General features: G+C 37.3%; 1 protein-coding gene across 1 annotated transcript in view; it reads left to right on the top strand.

The window, feature by feature from the left end:
• STAG1 (STAG1 cohesin complex component) overlaps positions 1-18,340 on the top strand; it is a 354,244-nt gene that overhangs the window by 146,420 nt on the left and 189,484 nt on the right. Inside the window, exon 4 of the mRNA XM_056121608.1 lies at positions 5,798-5,962. Within this exon, the coding sequence (XP_055977583.1) occupies positions 5,798-5,962 (165 nt within the window). The remainder of the gene's footprint in view (positions 1-5,797; positions 5,963-18,340) is intronic.

The raw sequence follows: 18,340 nt of genomic DNA, 5'->3' as shown, positions 1-18,340 counted from the left end.
CCAACATGGCCGACCCGAGTTCAATTCCTCCACCCCTCTCGGAGAGCCCTGCAAGCTACCGAGATGATCTCGCCCGCAGGGCAGAGCCTGGCAAGCTCCCTGTGACGTATTCGATATGCCAAACACAGTAACAGCAAAGTCTCCAATGGAGACGTTACTGGGCCCGCTCGAGCAAATCGATGATCAACGGGAGGGCCTTTACTTTACTTTTACTTAATCACATCATGTGAAACACAGTCATTCAGTGTTCGAACAACCTTCCCTTCCCCATTGTACGGTTCCTACCACCAGTTTTCCTTTTATGGCACTGTGGTTTGCAATGTTGTTAATGAAAAGGTATCAGGCATATCACTTTAACTCCTTTCAGCACTGTGTTCTTGTCCAGAGTGATCATTTCCAACTATCATTGTCATAGTGGTTCCTTCTCTGTCCTAACTGTACTCCCCTTCCTCCTTTGTGACAAGCTTTCTACCATGAACCAGTCTTCTTGGCCCTTGTTTCTACTGTCTTTTGGGTTTTATTCTCATTCTGTGTGTTTTTTAAATATATAATATGCACCTCATAATTGAATGCAATTATTCTATGTTTGACCCTCTCCTTCGGACTCATTTCATTTAGCTTCATACTTTTCATGTCCATCCATGTATAAGCAAATTTCATGACTTCATTCTTCCTAATGGCTATAGTATTCCGTTTTGTAGGTGAATCAGAGTTACTTTATCCAGTGTTCTTGAACACGAGGGTTGTTTCAGATTCTGGCTATTGTGAATAGTACTGCAGTGAACATAAGAGTTCAGATGACTTTTCTACATTTTTTTCCGCATAGAGTATATTGCCAGGAGTGGTACTGCTAGGTCATATGGAAATTCAGTTTCTATTTTTTTGAGTAATGTCCACATTGTTCCAGAAAGGCTGATCCCGTTAGCATTCTCACTAGCACGGGTGGTTCATTTTGATTTGTGCCAGTCTCTGTGGCATGAGCTGATATCTCATTGTTTTGGTTTTTGTCTCCCAGATAATTAGTGATATAGAGCACTTTTTCATGTGCCTTTTGGCCATTTGTATTTCTGTTTTGGGGAAGTTTCTGTTCAACTCTTCTCCCCATTTTTTGGTGGGGTTGGATTTTTTTTCTTGTGAAGTTCTAAGACTGTTATATATATACACATATATATACACACATATACATGTGTACATATACACATACATATATATTATATATCTTGGTATTAACCCCTTATCTGCCCTTTCAGTTTTTGTTTGTTTGTCTTTTGTTTTTTGTTTTTTTGTGTGTTTTGGTTTTTGGGTCACACCCAGCAATGCTCAGGGGTTACTCCTGGCTCATGCACTCAGGAATTGCTCCTGGCGGTCCTCTGGGGACCATATGTGATGCTGGGAATTGAACCTGTGTTGGCCATGTTGGCTGCGTGCAAGGAAAATGCCCTACTTGCTGTGCTATCGCTCCAGCCCCTGCCCAGTCAGTTTTTGAATGACCTTTTCTATTTATGAGAAAATGTCATTGAGAGTTTGATGGCTACTTTAAGTGAGTTTGTAGACAGTTTGGGTAGTACTATTTTAATGTCTTCTAATTCATGAACATAGGATGGATTTCTGCTTCATTAATATTTTGTTCTCTTTCATATACATTTGAGTTTTTATATTTTCAAATGTTCAGAAAGACTAATGAATAATACTGGTTATTGATTAGGAAATACAGTTTTGATTTGAAAGTAACAAGGAATGAATTTGTTGTTTGACTTGATCTCTTTAGTTTCTATCCTTGTGAATCTGTTACCCATTCAATAATGGAAAACAGTACCTATTCCCTTCTGTATATGCACAATTGTGTATGCACATTTTTGCACACAGATAATATAGGGAAGGTATTTACAATTCCAAAGAGTTGATAGGAGCCAGGATTTAGAGATAAACTAAACTGAGTGCTATTAACAGTATTTTTCTACAGCTGAATATTGATCAGTGTGACTGAATATTGATCAGTATGTCAGACTTGTCTATATGGAAATATCTGGTGATGTTGATTACTAAATTGGTAGTTACCAATAAAATTACTTGGCTGTGCCTGGGTGTCAAAGGTTAACAAAACAAGGAAGTAATTAGGATTAGAATTGGTGCTATTAAGGATTACCATGGTTATAGTATTAAAATAGAATAAAATTATCTAAAAGAAATATACCAGGCTTGCATTTTAATATTTAATATTTAATGATAGCACCTGCAGTATATTTTTCAACATTACAAAAATATGGTAAGTTAATTTTAATAAAATGTAACTCCATTTTGTATTAATATAAAATTATTGATGAGATACTTGTATGCTATTTTTCATAGCATACAAAGACGATGGAGATTATAGTCTTTTGAATGTATAACCTTTATTGCTATCTAATTTTAGACTGGTTGTAGTTCAGGTATTCAGTTATAAAATGCTTATGGCTACTATGTTTAATTGTGAAAGGATAGAGAATCGGTTATGGTCTTGGAGACAGATTTCCTCTTTGATTATTTGGGCCAAAAAATGTGTGAATAATTATTAAAACATTCTTAATCTTATGAAGTGAGAGAGATAAGCATATTCTTTGGACCTTTTTCACCCCAGTTTGAATCCCCTTTACTACATAACCCCTGAGCATTATTTTAAAAATAATCTTTACCTCTAAGAATGGCTGAAATCAACCCTGACCAGATGAGTTTCCTGGCAACCAGGTGAAGTAGTAGGAAGTCTTATTGCTAATGGGAAATCTTACTAGTACAGCAAATTTGAAAGGCAGTTTGACAACCATGCAAAAGCTAAAAATTTCAATCTTTTAATCTAGTATTGTTCTCTTCAGTGTTGCTTTTTTGTGCTCTGAAAGAATTGAAAATCAGTTTATACAGATCCTTCCTATCCCTCCCTACATGCAGATGCTTAAAGCAACTTTATAAGTTACACTAAATGATGAACATGATGCCCATTATAGTACAAATGGATCACTACATATGGTACATACATACAGTGGAATAGCGCTTAAACGTGAAAAGAAAGGGCAGAGAGATAATACAGCAGGTAAGGCAATTTCCTTGCTTGTGACCAACCTGGATTCTATCTTGGCACCATATGTGGTTCTTTGAGTATCACCAGGAGTAAGGTCTGAGCTTACTCAGATATGGTTCAAAACAAACAAAACAAAGAAAAAGGAGACAAACTCTTTATTTAATTTACTAAAGTGTAATAATTTTAAATGGTTTTTTTTTAAGTGATGCCAGTCGAAAGAGATATACTGTATTATTTCAGTATACTATACATTCTTATATATAGTATAGTATAGATGTATATCTATAGTATAGTATAGTATAGTATAGTGTAGTATAGATGATGAGAATTCACTGTTTGCCAAGAGGAAAAACAAGTAAAACAGGGATTTAAATTTTTTTAATTTGCTGAAACAGTTCTCTGTGATACTGTAGTTAACGTAATGATGCTGTTCATTTGTCAGAACCTACAACTTTAGGGGCTGAGGGAGGCAGAGAGGGAGAGGCTGGCTTTACAGTGGAGAGAGAACTGCAAATATCACCTAAGTCATCTGGTTATCTTCAGATATGTCAGTGATTGTACTAATTTTGTGTTCTGTGATCAAAGTGACATTAGCACTCTCATCTTTTCTCCCTAAAACTTACCATTCCAGTCTAGTAAGGAGAAAAACACTAAAGTCAAGTTGAGGAACGCTGTACAAAGTACTTCCTTTATTCCTCAACACTGTCAAGGTCAAAATAAACCAGGAAAGTCTAAATGTCCCAGCAAGACTTAAGATAACATAAGTCTATGTGTATCATTGAGAAATGGGTCTTGGACAGTAACAGTAATGAAGAATATCTGAATACAGATGATAAGAATTCAATGTTTGCCAAGGGAAAAAACAAGTAAAATAGGGATTTACTAGTGTTACTGTAGCAATATTAACTTATCGTTGTAACAAGTTGTAAGGCCCTGGTGGTAAGGTGAACAAAATAGGTGAACCTTCCTGAGATGGGATGTGTGTCGGAAGCCACAGTACTTGCCTGCAGTTTTGTTGTAAATGTAAAACTTTTAATTATTTAAAACAGTAAATATTGACCCACAAAAATATCAAACTGTCAACTCTGAGAGGTGTGAAAGAGCACCATGAAGTGTACAGGAATAGAAAATGAAAGATATAAGTATTGTGAATGGAAAAAAATAGCCCCTTCGTACTGTGCTTATGGTGCTCTTTCAGTCCCCTCTAGTTAGAAAGTCTAATTAGCAGAAGACTTACATAAGAGAAATGTTTTCAGGATTTAGCTCCAATATCATGAAGTAGGACAAATGAGGATAGATTTGGAAACAAGGAGTAATTAATAATGGAAGCAGACTCCTCATGAGGGTGAATTTGGGGGGGCATGGACAAGGGCAGGACCACACTCTGCTATGTTTAGGAGTGACCCCTGGCAGTGCTCAGTGATGATAAGTAGTGGAACTGGGGTCACCTGCATTGCAGGGAAAACACCTATAAGTAAGCACCTTTCTGACTGATGAAAGTGATTATAAATGACTCAAGAGTAAGTATAAAGATTGAGAAGAAAAGTTGGAACCTGAGGAAACTATAACATTTCTTTTCCATCACTACATTTCTTATCTGTTAAAAAGGGAAGACATCATGTGGCCTGTTAAGGAAATTCAAAAAATATCTATTACATTTAGCAACTTTGATTTCATTGGTAAATTTGGTGAAGCATTAAATTTATAAATGAAATTTGTGGAAATAATTATTGCTAATAAAAGCAATTCTACCAAATTCTTCTTGACTGTAACAGTCAAGTAGATGTACATAGGCGCTCCATTGGTGTTTTAAAATTTGGGGACATGAAATGTTAGTTGAGGAATGTAATCTCCAGTAAGGCAGAAATGTTCTGTTCATTGCTATATTTATTATGGTTAGATAAGTTCAATATAAGTTTATTTCATGATTTGGAATTACTTTAGTAGAGGGTGAAGTTGAATATGCAGCTTTTCCGAGCAGTATTTTATTGAATGAGATTCTTGAGGACATAAGAACATATTATGGTTTTTATTTCAGTGGATCCCCAGACACCACCTCACACTTTCTGTGAAATTGTTAAAATGACTGGGACTCATACACCTGATTGTTGTAGTGTTCACTGTAATAGAGTTTTGTTTTGTTTTATTTTTGTTATTCACATTTTACTTGCAGCGCTCATTTATATATAGTACACACACACACACACACAGTTGTGGTTCTTGACAGGGGTTGTATGCATTTTACTTGTCCTCCTGGCATATATGCAGCACCAAAGATCATTATTAATGGTGCCAGGGATAACACCAGCCTTGCATACATCATTACCACAATCACCCCTCTCCTCTCATCACACTCTCATGTGGAACAATGTCAGGGATCAAACAGGTGTTTTGTGCTTGAACTGCATTCCCTGGCCCCATATGTAGTATTAAAAATGAAATAGTAAGTGATGGGAAAGAGGGCTAAGGTCATGTTTATGATGTTGGCAATATTATTGTATTAAATGCAAAATGTTTTTTTAAAAAGCTTAATTTTAATAGTTCATGTAACTTACTCTTTGCTATCTGTACTTGTTTTTAATTTTTAATCCAATCATAATGCCTCTTTTGATAAAGTATTGTGTCTCTTCCCTATTGTAGAAAGGCTAACTACCTTCCACAAGATCAAAAGTAATTTGAAATCATTCTTTGTGTATCAAAGTATGCCTGCATCTAAGTCAATTTTTTCCTGATCTTTTTGTTCAGTCTACAAATAAGAAGCCTCGAAAATCTCCAGGAGAGAAGAGTAGAATTGATGCTGGAGTTAGAGGAACAGGTCGTGGAAGAGCTAATGGACACCCTCAACAGAATGGTGAAGGGGAGCCTGTCACATTATTTGAAGTCGTAAAACTGGGGAAAAGTGCAATGCAGGTAAATTTTCAGTGTTTTTATTTGATTTGTAAAGCAGTATAACCCGTTGTAGAGCCTGTTATTATATACATTTTTATTTTACATACTCTTGTTGATAGTGTAATCTAGCATTTTATCCTAAAGATTTACTTTGCTTTATTTGTAAAGTACCACAAAAGGCATTTTATTTTATATTGAGGTATCTAGGTTGCATGTTCAGTAAATGACTTACATGTAACAGAAGCTGTGGTTGCTTTTATTGGCATAATATAATTTTTTTAGAACATGTAAATTGTTTTTACATTTTAAGTGAAATTAAAAGACTATTTGAAAGTAAGGTATGAAATAACATTTGAAGCTGTGAATTAGCAATATAGTAAAATATTATGATTATATATGTGATCCTTTACAACTTACTAACTCTTCTCTCTCTCCGTATTCATTTAGCAAATAACATTAAATGTGCTCCAAAAGAACTTTTTTATGCCAGGAATTGTTATATGGCCTGGAAGAGGGGAGTTTAAATGTTAATACTGTCACTTTCCTCCTGTTGTTCATCAACTGGAGTGGGCTCAGTAACATTGTGAGACTTGTTACTTGTTACTTGTGTTTGGCATATCGAATAAGTCACAGGTAGCTTGCCAGGCTTTGCCATGCAGGCGAGATACTCTCAGTAGCTTGCCGGGCTTTCCGAGAGGGGCAGAGAAATCAAGCTTGGGTTGGCCATGTCGGCCACATGCAAGGCAAACGCCCTACCTGCTGTGCTATCGCACCAGCCCAGTGTTAATACATTTTCTACTTTTAGAACCACATACACACACACACAATCATCATTATTAATACTAATTAAATATTTTTAGCATTATTATTACCACACATTACTGTTACCACTGTGAATACTAATTAATTAAGGATATACTTAATTGTCCTCCCGTTGTTCATTGATTTGCTCGAACGGGAACCAGTAACATTTCCATTGTGAGACTGTTGTTACTGTTTTTTGGTATATCGAATATCACAGGTAGCTTGCCAGTCTCTGCCGTGCAGGCAAAATACTCTCAGTAGCTTGCCGGGCTCTCTGAGAGGGGTGGAGGAATCGAACCCGGGTTTGAACCCGTGTAAGGCAAACGCCCTACCTGCTATGCTTTTGCTCCAGCCCATATTTTATTAATAATACTAATTAATAATTCAATTGCTGTGCACATTGGTGACCCATTTGCTCACCCGAACTCTGCCAGGGATGATTCCTGAGCGCAAAGCCAGGAGGAACCCTGAGCACTACCAGGTATGGCCCAAAACAAAAACCAAAAAAGAGTTGATAATTTATGTGAAAATGGTAATTATTTTCATCTGCTCTTTGCTTAGTTTTAATACTTATTTTCAAATCAAGTGTAATATTTTTGAAACAAATTTTACTTTTAGAACTAAAAGCAGGCAACTTCAAATTAATTTATTTTAAATTTTTTTACCATTATTGTCTTTTGAGGGACTGGAGCGATAGCACAGCGATAGGGTGTTTGCCTTGCGCGCAGCCAACCTGGCCGAGCCGGGTTCGATTCCTCCGTCCCTCTCAGAGAGCCCAGCAAACTAACGAGAATCTCTTGCCCGCATGGCAAAGCCTGGCAAACTATCCGTGATGTATTCGATATGCCAAATACAGTAACAAGTCTCAAAATGGAGACGTTACTGGGCCTGCTTGAGCAAATTGATGAACAACGGGAGGACAGTGGATTGTCTTTTGAACGTCATATAGTTTTAGTGTTTACTGCTTCTTAATTTATGCTACCAGGTTGTTCAAGGATCTTGATATTTGTGTGGGAATGGTGGCATGTAGTAGTAGTGGCATTACAGAATGGCTTTGAAAAAAATAGTGAATTTTAAGTTATCTAAGCACTGGCAATCTGTCCGCAGTATAAGCATTATATTAGAATAGACTGAATATTTCTGTCATTAAAATTCACGGTGTCTTTATTATATTTTGAAAGGAAACTGAGCTACAAAAATACTATTTTGGAAGATCTACTGTACGATTACAATATTCAGGTGGGAAAAAGCAGAAATAGCAAGAGTTTGTTTCCATTTAAGCATTTTTATAGCCTGCATTTGCTTCATGGGACTCTACTGTCTCTGTAGGAGATAGGAAACTCTTTTCTCTCTTGAGTGTATTTTATTTTCTATTGTAATAAAATATGTTTACTTACATTGGTTTTCAGTAATTTTATGTGGAACCTTATTTTGTTGGTAATCTATACATAGTAAAATAATTTTAACGCATATATATTGTTGATTAAAATACATGAATAAAATACTTAATATTCAGTATTTACTAATGATCTCAACTGTATTCAAAACAACATAATGACTAATGCATAATTTTCCCTCTTGTCCAGTCCTGTGTTCTTTGATTACTATTCCCTAATTCTGTTTTATACTCTCAATTTTCCATCATAAATTGTTTTGGATTTTCACTTTATGAAAGGATCGATTAGTAATCAAGATGTTGGTGCCTTCCATGATTGGGGGTTGTTTTTTTGTTTGTTTTTTGTTTTTGAATTGAATATATTTGAGATAGACCCTTCAAAACTTCAAACTGTTCATGATTAGTTTTCAGTCATACGTTGTTTCAGCACTCATTCTTCCACCAGTGAACACTACCAAGTATTTCGGTTTGCAGTACAGATAATGAAAGGTTGTCGTTTATATCCCCTTACCTACTTTTGACATTCAGTTCTTGCTCGGCATGATCATTTCCAACTATTATTGTCATACCATAATTTGTGGGGGTTTTTTTGTTTGTTTGTTTGTTTGGTGGTTTTTTTTTTTTTTTTTTTTTTTTTTTTTTTGCGTCACATCCAGAGATGCATAAGGGAAGGGTTACTTCTGACTCTGCACTCAGGAATTATTCCCGGCAATGCTCAGGGAGCCACGTAGGATGCTGAGGATGCTGGGGATTGAACCCACATTGGCTATGTGAAGGGCAGATGCCTTACCTGCTGTACTATCGCTCCAGCCCCCGATCATCTATTTCAGCTTAATCTTTTCTCTCTCTACTGAATTGTACCCTACAAGTTTTACATTGTGTTTTTTTTTTTTAATTTTTCCTACTAATTTTTACTGAAGCCATAGTACAGTGGTTAGGGAGTTTGCCTTGCACGGGTTCGAGCCCGGCCAAGCCGGGTTCGATTCCTTCGTCCCTCTCGGAGAGCCCTGCAAGCTACCGAGAGTATCCTGCCCACATAGCAGAGCCTGGCAAACTCTCCGTGGCGTATTCAATATGCCAAAAACAGTGACAAGTCTCACAATGGAGATGTTACAGGTGCCAGCTTGAGCAAATCAATGAACAACAGGACAGTGCTACAGTGCTACCTGTATTTAAGTTTATTTACAGACTATTGTGGGCATTTTTTTATGACTAAATATTAAAAAACAATTTTTTTAATTTATATGGCCTGCACTCAGCAAAGCTTCTGGGGTCACACTTGGCAATGTTCTTTGCAGTGTGTGCCTGATGGTAAAGTGCTTGGGGATATCGGAGCCATTTCTGGTGGTATAGCATCTATCACACACTGCAATGCTGGGGTAGCCAAGCATTGCTAGGGATGGCACTCAGACATGTCTCTGCCTAGTGAGCTCTTCCTGGCCCAGTAATTTTTAACATATTATTCACTAACATGACTGGATTAAGTTATTATGAGTTGTTGCTGAATGCTAGGAAAATTTCCTTATGTACTGGTTTTAGTGCACTGATTAGAATGCTTATTTATGTAAATAAGGAATTGGAGCCATCCTATAAATGATGTATATTTACAGGCATAATTTGGTTTTCTTTTTGGTATTCACAGTTGTCTTAGCAGTAAACCCTGTTTTTCTCATTTAAATATTGTTGGGAGAGGTCTGAAGAGATATTTTTAAAGGTGTTACGACATTTACATCTGACCTTGGTTTGATTCCTGATACCACAGTCCCCTCTGCATTGCCAGGAGCATTTTCCAAACATCAGAAATCCCTGCAGTGCTCAGGGGACCATTCAGGGGAATGTCCAGAATCAAACCCCAATTTGCAGTGTGCAATGCAAATGCTCCACCTGCTGTACTATTGCTCTGCTTCCTCCCTTTCTTTTTCCCTTCCTCCCTTTTTGTTTTTCTTCTTCTTCTTCTTCTTTTTTTTTTTTTGATGGGGGTACACCCAGCAGTATTCATGGGTTGCTCCTGGCTCTGCACTCAGGAATATACTCCTGGCAGTGCTCAGGAGACCATATGGAATGCTGGGGATGGAACGTGGTTTGGCTGTGTGCGAGGCAGATGCCATACTCACTGTACTATTGCTCGAACCCCCATCAGTTAAATGTTGTTAAAACTTTTATGCTTTTTGAGAAGACTAAGAAAGTTTCTGCCAAGGGGTGTGTGTGTGTGTGTGTGTGTGTGTGTGTGTGTGTGTGTGTGTGTGTGTTTATGCTTGTATAGTAGAATTAAGTTGCTTCTTATTTCTCAGGTATATGTACCTTTTTTTTTAATGTGTGTATCTTTATGAGTATCTGTTGATTACAAGATAAGGGGGGATTGTGTTTTTTTATATGTTGAACAGTGTGTTGATGAGAAAATGTATGGTAACATAAAATAGATTTCATAAATTTGATAATTCTGAGGCATATTGCAGAGGTTAGGTATGTACTTTGCATGCTGACAACCCTACTTTGATTCTTGCCACTATATGGTTCAATAAACAAGAGCAGATGTAGCTCTACAAATCCCCTGGGGACTCCATGGTGTGGCACTGGAGACTAAAGTAGTGTTGGAGCTACCTGCACAATCACATTGCCGTATCCAAGGTAAAGGTAAAGGTAAAGGCCCTCCCGTTGATCGTCGATTTGCTCGAGCGGGCCCAGTAACGTCTCCATTGGAGACTTTGTTGTTACTGTGTCTGGCATATCGAATACTCTCGGTAGCTTGCCGGGCTCTTCGATTCCTCCGCCCCTCTCGGAGAGCCCGGCAAGCTACCGAGAGTATTCGATATGCCAGACACAGTAACAACAAAGTCTCCAATGGAGACGTTACTGGGCCCGCTCGAGCAAATCGACGATCAGCGGGAGGGCCTTTACCTTTGCCGTATCCAAGAAGCACTAAATATTGGGCTGTGTCGATGAACTACTTACATGATTGGCTGAGAATCATGGGGAGGAGCCCCAAGCCTTTGGAGCACCTCTTGGAACCCCACCCAACCTTCTCTCCTAAGTTATTCTGAATTTGATTATGTGCTTGTAATATTGTTTATAGATGTTTATATATAAAAGTAAACTGTTGCTGTCTACTGTTTTCTTTTAAAGGAGGGTCCTAATTTGTGTTAATGCTTCTGATTTAAAATATCTTCTTTACTTGGGGGCTGGAGCAACCAACCCAGATTCAATTCCTGGCACCCCGTATGGTACCCTGAGCAGAGCCAGGAGTGACTTCAAAACCAAACATAAAGCAACCCTTGCTTTTTAGTAAGAAATGAAATTTGGTACCTGCTCAATGGGTTGGAGCATATATTTTGCATATTGGAGCCCTGGGTTTGTATGTTCCCCCAAGCATCTCCAAGAGTGGCCCTCCCCTAAAAATATTGGGCTATGAGTAGGCTCTGAACACCACAAGATGTGTCCTCAAAAGCAAAATTCAAAGAAATGCAACATGAAGAATAAATAAATATATAACTAGCTACAAATGAGATTTCTTAAAATTTCTTTTTGTTCCCAGTAAATTTGGATTGGATGTCCTTTTGTACTTTATATACTATACTATAATCATGTATAAAGATTAATCCTTCCAAAGTATATTAAAAAATTACTTCCAAGCTGCTGAAAACATATAGACACACACATATAAAAATACATATATATATGTGTGTGTGTGTGTGTCGCTTTAATAAATATACTTACATAGTATTGGCATAGTTTCTCATTATTTGCTGGACCTAAGTGATTTAAAGTTTGAAAGTTTTAAAGTGGAATCATTTTTGTTTTGTTTGTTTGTGGTGGGGGACACACCAGAGAAAGACATTACTTTCTTCCTGATGATGTTTTTTTTTTTCCTGATGATGTTTAAAAGGACTTTTTTCCTTCTTTCTTATAAAAGAGGTCAATTTTGTTTATTTTATCTATCCTAGCACATATATCACACACTTCTGCTGGTTTTGTGCTCATGGGTGACCCTCAGCTGTGCTAGGATTACGTATTGGGTCCTGGGTATCAAACCTGGAGATGGCACATGCAAAGCAGCACAATAACGTCTGTACTTTCTCTTTGGCCACTCTGGTGTTTTTTTTTCTTTATGATGATTTACAGTAGATATATTCTGCTACATTACTATTACCACCCTCCTCCCCCCCCCACACACACCCTTTCCCCTGCCAACCTCCATCAGCGGAGTATTAGTATTCATCTATCATTATTCCAAGGTCCCTCTTTCTCAGCTTTGCAGTCTCTATTCAAATATCTGTTGGCAATATTGCAGAGTTATTTCATTGTTGTCTAATAACTTGCTTTGTTTCTTTATATTTCACATATGTGTGTGAGGTCAACCAGTATATGGCTTGTCCCTTCAGATTGCATCTCTTAGTGTGACACCCCTCCATTTCATACAGGTTGCAGCATGTTGCAAGATTTCATCTTTACTCTTAGTTGAGTTGTATTCTGTGTATATATAGCTTTCTTTTTTCCCATTCATTTGTTGTTGGGCTCTTGAGTTGTTTTCAGATCTTGGCTAAATAGTGCTGTTATTGAACATAGATATGCATATGTTTTCGTGAATTAACGTTTTAGTGTCCCAAATAGAAGTCTAAACTGTTTTGTTAAGGTTGAACCAGACAACAGTTCCACAGAAGTGAATGAGAGTTCCTTTTTTCCATAGCACCAGTAGCACTGATTGGTTTTGGACATTTCAACATAGACAGTTGGTGCTGGAGTTGTTTCTATTTGCATTCCCTTGATAGTGATGATGAAAATTTTTCATATGTGTGTTGACTATGTTTATATTTTTTTAGCAAAGAAAATTTTCAATTTTTGATGGGCTGCTTATTTTTTGTTGATGAGCTTTGTAAGTTCCTTATAAATCTTGGAAATCATTTCTTTGTCAGATGAATGATGTGTGAAGATATTTTTTCCTGTCCAATAGGGGGTTATTTTTTAGATATAAGTTTTTGTTTGTTTGTTGTTTAGGTGGTTCTGTTTTGTTTTTGTTTTCACAGTTCAGAAGCTTTTTACTTCTATATAATCCTATTTGGTTTAGTTCCCCCCCACCTTTTTTTTTTTTTTTTTTGCCAATGACAGTGCTATATTGAAGATTATTACTTTGACTGTTATTGGGGGTTTTAGTCAGTGCTTCATATCAAATTTAACAGTTTTATCTATGTTTTATAAAAATGCCGTGAATATTGTTATAGGGAGTGCGTTGAATTTGAATAGTGCTGTGGGCTAGATTGAATCTTTCCAATCAGTGAGTTGTTTCCATTTTCTTGTGTCCTCTTTTATTTCCTTTAGTAGTGATTTCCAGTTTAATTTGTGTCTTTTACCTCTTTTGTTAAGCTGCCTCCTACGTTCTTTTCAGTTGTGGGGGTGGGCATACATGGTGGGCCACTTAGAACTATTTGAGGTGCTGGGATTGAACCAGGTCAGCCACATTCAGGGTATCTCCTTACCCACTGTACTCTCTTTCCAGCTCCAAATTTTTATATAATTTATCCAGTCACTCTTTTGATTCATGCATTTACATTGATATTGGGGAAAATTGTTGAAATACTGTCTTGTACAGATTTTGAGTGATTGTATTGTTAGTGTTTGTCCTATCATTTGCCTTTTATATGAGGCTATTTAGTACATTTCACAGTGTTGATTAGTGCCCAGGAACTTTAGAGAATTTTTTTTCTTATTTCTTATGATCTCATAATTAACAGATTTGTACAGGTGATATATCTCCTTTAATGGGTTGGCAAAAGGCACTTCTTACAAATATATATTTTTAAATAGCCATTTAAAAGTTAATTCTACATTATATCATAATCTTTCATGAAGAATTTACAAACAGTTGGGTTAACAAACAACTTGAAACACAAACACAACTTGAAACACAGATGAGTCTTCCTCTGTTCTAGGAGGGAGTGAAGTGATTTCCTCAATTTTCAGATTTGTTAAGTATGATCAGTTATATAAAATTGAATAGAAAACTAATCTTTAAGCAGGTTGAGATTATACTTCCTTTTTCTGAAAAAGTGAACATGACTAATCAAATCCAGTCTTACCTTTTGAAGGGATAGTGGCGATTGCCTTTGCTGGCCTGTAATTATTATCTGTATTCAGTAAAACTGATTACATTCATTTAACCACAATCCATTCTTATTTAAATAAGGGCTGTCCAAAGAAATATGCTATCAACCACTCATGATCTGATTTCTCATGAATGAGATGGATTTAGGTATGAGACATAAAAGTATTTTTTAATAAGATGATGCCAGTTGTTACTGATAAGAAGCTTTTTTTAAGTAAGCTATTGTTCCAGGGATATATTTCTTGGGATTTTACAAATGCTCTTCTCCCCAGATGATATCTTTGTTCTGGTTGATTTAGGTGTAAATGTCTTTCACCCAGACAGTCCATGGAGATTTGGCGCAGTCTTTTGCTTGCCAACTGTCTTCACCATGGTACAGCATGCACTGGGTATATGTCAGGGCAAAACCCTTGCTCTTCTCTATATCACCCATTTTCCTTATATTATTAAGTTTTTGGCTTTTTGGGATAACACCAACAGTTCTCAGAGTTTGCTCCTGACTGCTCAGGGATCACGCCTGGTGGTGCTTGAGGGACTGTAAGTGCCAATAATTGAACCCGGGTCAGCTGCATGTACAGCAAGCACCTTACCCATTATACTGTCTCTCCAGCTTTTAACGTCACCCATTTAAAATCTCTTCTGTTACTTGTAATACAAAGGTTCAATCTTGCAGGTTGGACATCTGGGGCGGGAGGTATGTGCGGAGGGGGCATTAGTGTTGGATCAGTTTGGACATCTGGGATGTGGGGGGGGTCAGGTTGGACATCTGGTGTGTGTGTGTGTGTGTGTGTGTGTGTGTGTGTTGGGTCTCACCTGGCTAGGCTTAGTACACTTGGGAATTGAACCCGGTCGGCCGCGTGCAAGGCAAACACCCTACCCGCTGTGCTCTCTCTCCAGCCCCACCACCGTTAGACTTTCTCACCGCTATATTTGGGATGTTTCCATCCCAAGCCCCAAGCCCTGTCCCAAAGCACAGCTGAAATAATATATTTTTGTATTGTTTGTTATGAAAAACCACTGAAAATGTAACAAAAAAGTATCCATAAAGAAACAGTGAGAAGATTGTTCTATTTTGGCAGGGGCCATTAAGACATTTTTTAGGATATCACTGACATGTTGTTAAAGGATGAATGATGTGAACTTTTGTATATATATCTGAAAATGTGTATATATGCATATATATACATATATATACTTCCCTCTAAGATTGGTTACTTACTATTTGAACCCCATCAAATGTGGTGTGGTACTCTTGGAGAATGGGTAGGGAGTGTCTTATGATGTGTCATTCGCAGCCTTGTGGTCCAGAAATAGGTTCACTTGAGAGTGAGGCTTGGCCTGAGTGTGTGGGGAGTGACCTGGAACATGGTGGAGGTTGGGTTGTGGAGGTTTTCAGCTGCTGGGGCTGGTCTCTGGGGGTGGGGAGGGCTCTCACCCGCACCGCCGCCACCCCCCCCCCCCCCCCCCCCCGCAGAGGTTTTCTTAACCTGGAAATAGCACAAGCATATTCAGAGAACATAAATGTAGACTCAGTGATAAATCTGTTAGTTGCTGTTAATGAAATGAGTGAAATGTATAGAAATTATTAGTGGCTTTATAAAGACTAAATTTGTTACGCCTATAGTTCTGTAACTCAATATTAAAAATGTGAATTTGCTGTTCAGTGTAAAAAATTAAAATGTCAGGTTTAGTTGATTCCAGAAATTTTTGGGGTTGAAGTTTTGTGCTATGTTCAGGACTTATTTTTGAGGACTGGGATTGATCCTGCTTCAGCCACATGCAGGACAAGCATTTTAACTCCTGTATTGTTGTCTCTGCCCCCCCAACACCCCCCAGCTGTGTTTTGAGTGGTTTGTAGAAGTTTAAAATTACTTGAAATACAACAAAGAATGGTTTAGAATTACCAGTTTTAAAACGTGTAGTCTATTTCCCTGAGTATTATGGAACTAAAATATGAATGTTTTCTAATTCTTCTCAGGAAAAAAAAAAAAAAACATCTGAATTCACACCCTCAAACATAACCTTTATGAACTCTCTATCCCCATTAAAACTCCATGTTTTCCCAGAGTTTCTCCATCACTCTCAGGGACACTTGCCTTGGTATGTTCTTGATATAACTATAGCAGGAATGTTTTTATTTCAGTTGTCTTTTTAAACAGTCCGTGACATTATGTACACCCATAGAAGTTTGTTAAATTTACTATAATAATGTTGTCTTAATTCTTTAGTACCAGCCAGTGCATACTTATCACATTATATCACTGTCACTGTCACTGTCCTCCCGTTGTTCATCGATTTGCTCCAGCGGGCCCAGTAACATTGTGAGACTTGTTACTGTGTTTGGCATATCAATATGTCATGGGTAGCTTGCCAGGCTTTGCCGTGCGGGCAAGATACTATTGGTAGCTTGCCAGGCTCTCGGAGAGGGGCGGAGGAATCAAACTCGGGTTGGCCATGTTGGCTGCGTGCAAAGCAGATGCCCTACCTGCTGTGCTATTGCTCTAGCCCAATATTATATACCATTGCAAATTATTCCTTGGTTATATAACACTTGAAGGACTTTATAAAGGATGTCAAAAGTATTTTAAAGAACTATTTAGTGAAATATTTCTGATGTTTCTTTATAAATCCCAGATGTAGCTGATCAATACTGAAATGAAGTAGAAGAGAAAAAAAATGAATGGGGTTCACTGTGGGGCTTTTTCATCTGGTGTTGGTTCTTACACATGGAGATTTGTAGCTTCCCTGGTTTTGTTGTTTTGCTGACATGTACCTGGTACACACTTTGTACTGTGCCTAGGGTTCCAGTCAAGTAGAACTGCTGGGACTGTGCTTGATATATGTGGGTGGCATCAGAGATTGAACAAAGTGCTTCATGCTTACAAGGCAGGTACGTTTAACCACTAAATAATCTCAGCACTATTCTCAAACACCCTCTTTTGTCCTGTATTTGTTCTAGAATATATGATAAGTTGTTTTCATACCTACAGGATAAATAAGTAAATTGCATTATGATAATAAGTAGTTATAGGACTAAAGTTTGTGAAGCTTTAAAGGCATGTTGCTGGGGTTAGGGTGTTTATGCTAAATGGACAGAAATTAGAGGTCATATCAGATGGTATTTAAATTGATATCTAACATGTAGTAATCCCTAATGTGTTGTTGCGAATGGGGACTTTGAAATAAAAGTATTGGCAATTTTCAGAAGATATAAAAATTTAAGTTTTAAGATACTGGGTATTCTTGAGCAAGGATATTGAAATGCCTCAGGTTGTTGGTTCCAGAGGAGAGAAAATATGGATTTATTTATAAGAGGTGGAGGAGATACTAGTTTGTAGAGGTCAATATGCCACAAAAAGAAGAGTCGTTAGTTATAAGATATGCTACCTGACAAGAGTATTATTTATTATTTTGGTTTTGGGGGCCATACACAAAGGTACTAAAAATTTTAAATATGCTTTTGTTTATGAACATTCTAAGTTATTTTTCACTGGACTTAAAGTGATTCTGATTCTGTAGAAACTACTTTGTAGATCTTGTATTGAGTGCTAGAATATATCATGTTAAAATTAGTATATATACTACTATATATACTAATATATATCTTTATATATTACCAGGAAATGAACCCAGTAGCATGGGCTCTTAACCCATTGAAATAGCTCTTCGGCCCTGACAAAGGTTTTAAAGGTAGATCTGCTTCATACACTGACACGTACATAGTGACTTTGATAGGACAATAACTAGATTATAAAGTAACAAAGCACCCCCTCCCCCCCAAAAAAAGTGGAGGAAGAAGAAGAAAGTAAATCTGTTATTACTTGAGGCCACAAGGAGTAGAATTTTAGAGAAAAGGGAAAAGCCAGGATACCTTGTGTGTTTAGTCCTGGTACAGAGTACAGATTACAGAATCCTCTTTTAAGATTTGTGGAATTTGGGGCTCATAATAAAATTGGCTCAATATTGTTTTGAACATTAAGAAAAGGCTCTCCAGGTGTTCTTTGCTTTGGTGGATCTATAATTAACTCTTATTCATAGTGGGTAAAATACTGCCCTGTCAGAATATTGAAATAGAAAGTTACCATTATTAGCTGGAATAATC

Source organism: Sorex fumeus, unplaced genomic scaffold (genome assembly GCF_029834395.1).
Source record: "Sorex fumeus unplaced genomic scaffold, SorFum_2.1 ptg000044l, whole genome shotgun sequence".
NCBI lineage: Eukaryota > Metazoa > Chordata > Mammalia > Eulipotyphla > Soricidae > Sorex > Sorex fumeus.
Note: the sequence above shows the minus strand (reverse complement) of the source record. Positions and strands in the feature narration are given on the sequence as shown.